General features: G+C 37.2%; 1 protein-coding gene across 1 annotated transcript; it reads left to right on the top strand.

Moving 5' to 3' along the window:
- The first annotated feature begins 622 nt into the window (after window positions 1–622).
- On the top strand, window positions 623–2,717 carry LOC131877555 (uncharacterized). Its single transcript, XM_059223260.1, has 4 exons — window positions 623–653; window positions 709–739; window positions 1,936–2,221; window positions 2,284–2,717. The coding sequence occupies exons 2-4, from the start codon at window positions 721–723 to the stop codon at window positions 2,429–2,431; spliced, it is 453 nt and encodes a 150-aa protein (XP_059079243.1). The 5' UTR covers window positions 623–653; window positions 709–720; the 3' UTR covers window positions 2,432–2,717.
- The last annotated feature ends 687 nt before the right edge of the window (window positions 2,718–3,404 follow it).

Below are 3,404 nucleotides of genomic sequence, written 5' to 3'. Positions count from 1 at the left end.
AAAGGAATTAACACATTCAGGGTAAGCCCCCATACATTGGTTGGCGACCCTTTATCTTGTAAAGTTTCTTGTCCAGTTTTCGGTATCCTACCCTTGCGAAAAGACCTCCTGAAAGAAACGAAAGTGGTTCCAGGGTGATTCATCCGCCCAAATGAGCGGAATGCCAACCAACCAAAATCAGAGCCACCATCATTATAGTCTTGTTAATATGTACGCACCATTGGGAACACTACATAGATGCGACGGTTAAGTTTTATGAGATCTACCTGCTTCGAATGTTAATAGGATAGGAATGCAATTCCTCTCATGAGACCTGACTTCCACCTCTCAAAGAAACGTAAAACATGAGGACAAATGTGCAGAATTCGAAATCAACCCGTTCCTTCGCCCACAGATATGTGAGCTTTTACCATTTAGGATAAGTTATCAGCTACAACATTGATACTTCTCATAATCATCACATGAACCATGAACTGACTTTGTAGTAGAGAGGTCCAAAAATGGATTCCTGGGGATGGATCACGTCTGTTGATTGCATCACGTCTGGAATTGCATGTCTATGGGAAAATCTTTTCAATTTTTGCTTGATATAAATATAGGCCCAAATGGATTAGATGGTCAGTTCCGCTTTGGGATCTCAGAAGCATTTACAGGTGAGCTACCAAGGACTTTTCTTCCTGGGATGATCTTAACTTTGAAATTTTGTAGATTCCTTACAGCATGCACTCAGGAATAGTTGGTAAGTAGAGTATAAAATTGTGTTGTAAGAAAGTTTTTGGAGTTTAATAGTATTATGTTTGACTATTCTGCACTTGCTTGACCTTTTTTATGGAACAACGAGAATGCTGAAAGCAAGCAGTGCAACAAACTTAACAAGTTACGTTTTGGGAAGGTTGAAAAAGATTGACGAAATTGAGATGCCGAGAAAGATTTGCAAGATGTTCAAAATGACCTGGAAATCGACCTTTTTGGAAACGCATTCGAGCAATTTAACAAACCTGATGATAATGATACACTGATTTCAATTGTCTACAATGAAACAAAAAGATTCAACTTCCAATCTCAAGGAAAGTTAGTTTGATTGGGCTAATGGATTGGAGGGCTCAAAAGTTTAAACCTTGACATGCACTACAAATGATTCTGAATTCTGGTTGAGGGAAAAGCTTATGGATACTTTTGAAGATGTATTGTAAAAAATACCTTTTGCACCTCCTTTACACAGTGCATTCTGCATTGTCCCAATCTTCTTGGCTTGTTTCAATATTGTAGTTGTTCTCTAATTCTCACATTATTAGTGCTTGAGCGTTTGGTCAATATTTCCTAAAGAAGCAAATAGAACTTCATTCCTTTGCAAATATAAAAACATTTGCATTTTAGCCCTGGTCTTTTCACCCTGAAAGATAGCAAAAGTAAAGGACCCAGAGGAATCAAATTTGATCTAGAAACCTGCATGGGCTAGGGTATTAATTTGGGGGTCCAAGTTAGGAGACAATTTCAAGGCCTTTGGATTTCAAAGTTTTTGAAATAATGAAATATTTTAAAATTTTAGTAATTTCCTCAAACTTTTGCAAAATTAGTTTGATATTGTCTCTTTATGTCGCCTTTTTGCTTTTGAACATGCTTATATCTTTGCGTTTGAGATGTTTTTCCTCTGAAAATGAATTATTTGGTGTTTTCAAAAAAATTGTTATTGATTACTTGGCCCTCAAATGAGTTGCTCCTCGAGGTTCCCTTTTTTGTTACCCACTCAGCAAGCATCTCCATTGATAACTTGCATTAATAAAATCAATTGTATATTACGTTGAAAATGTCAACCCGAGAAATTGTAAGTTGACCTAAAAACCTGGCGAAGAATACCTCTTTTTTACTTCAGAACAAGAGTCGCAATAAAGAATTATTATTAATATTTTTACTTGACATTTTATGTGATTGCAGTTTATTTATTGATCCTGGGTTTGGTGACCATCGACCAGACTTTGGGCAAACCTGAAGAATCAATGAATCTAGATTCCGAAGAGGGAATTTTAGATGAGACTCAGTTAGAGGAACTCATGAAAGAAATCCTCAACGATGTGGAAGTATTGGGCAAGCGAGACGATTTTTCGAGGATCTTACGTGGACCTTCCACCTTCTCCAGGATTCTCCGGAGTCCCAACACGTTCTCAAGAATTCTGAGGAGCCCTTCCACTTTCTCTAGGATATTGCGATCTAGTTTCTCCCGGTGAGTCAAGCCTGTACTTGGGTTTAATCTATTTACATACACCTTACATGAAATTGTTTTAGAATTCATCGCGACCCTACCACGTTTTCCCGAATCCTTAGGGAACAACCAGATCCCAATCAGCTGAAGCGAGAATCCTTCTCTCGAATTTTGAGGACTCCAGGGTTCAACAGGATTTCCAAGAGCAATCCTCACTCAAGAATCCTCTAAATCTGGCCTTAATGAGAAGTTGGGCGATTTGATAATGAAAAATATTGTAACTTGTGAAATGATTGTATTATATTTTCAATCACAAACACATTAGCACCAAGTTAAGTGTCAACTGTTTTTCAGAAACGCTTGAATGCAACCAATTTGTTCTTATGGGTTTCAAAACGTACTTTATGTATTTCCATCATTCGTCTTCGAATGTTTTTGGATCTGAGATGTATAGTCGGGAGGAACACGTCTCAAATCCAAATATGATATGTGATCAAAAATAAAATTGCTGAAGATATGTATTGCTTTAATTTGTATTTATAACATTACGCCCTTTTCACTACAAATACATTTCAATGAACGAATGAAATAATCTGCGGAACTGAACATTGAAAACCATGCAACCTCTTAAAACAAATTTCGACCGGAAGTTAAGCATTTTATCTCATTTTCCAATTTCCCCGCATTCAATTCAACACACGATGCGATTTACGCCGAAGCGTGTCATCAGCAGGGAATGATAGGGTTTGACACTGAATTTGAATAAAGTTGATGCTTTTTTTCGCTCTAAATCTAGTGTATTTTTCATATGAAATACGAGGGTAAGACTAGCCTAAGCTGGAGTTTGGGTTTTCAAGATGAGATCAAATCGAATAAGTTTTCGATTTCAACCTTACCTAAAACCCTAACAAATTTGTGAAAAATGAATACATCGATATGCACTCTGGTCCCCTGATTATAACAACAATCCCTGAAGAGGGAAAACTTGGAAACTATTTTGATCCTAGTCCATCAACGAGATGTAAGCGGAGTTTGTCCGCTTCTAGTTCTGGATACATCATAAAAGTAAAAAGACTTAATCAAAAAGAAACTAAGCAGCATAGCTTCCAAGGGCTAGGACCTGATCAATGTCTATGAATAAAAATGCATGATTTGGTGTTAATGGATTCTTGCTTGAACTCCCGATTAAAGTCCACTACACGTG

The sequence above is a fragment of the Tigriopus californicus genome, chromosome 3 (genome assembly GCF_007210705.1).
Source record: "Tigriopus californicus strain San Diego chromosome 3, Tcal_SD_v2.1, whole genome shotgun sequence".
In the NCBI taxonomy this organism is placed as follows: domain Eukaryota; kingdom Metazoa; phylum Arthropoda; class Copepoda; order Harpacticoida; family Harpacticidae; genus Tigriopus; species Tigriopus californicus.
The sequence above is the reverse complement of the archived record's forward strand: the minus strand, read 5'-3'. Positions and strand labels throughout refer to the sequence as shown.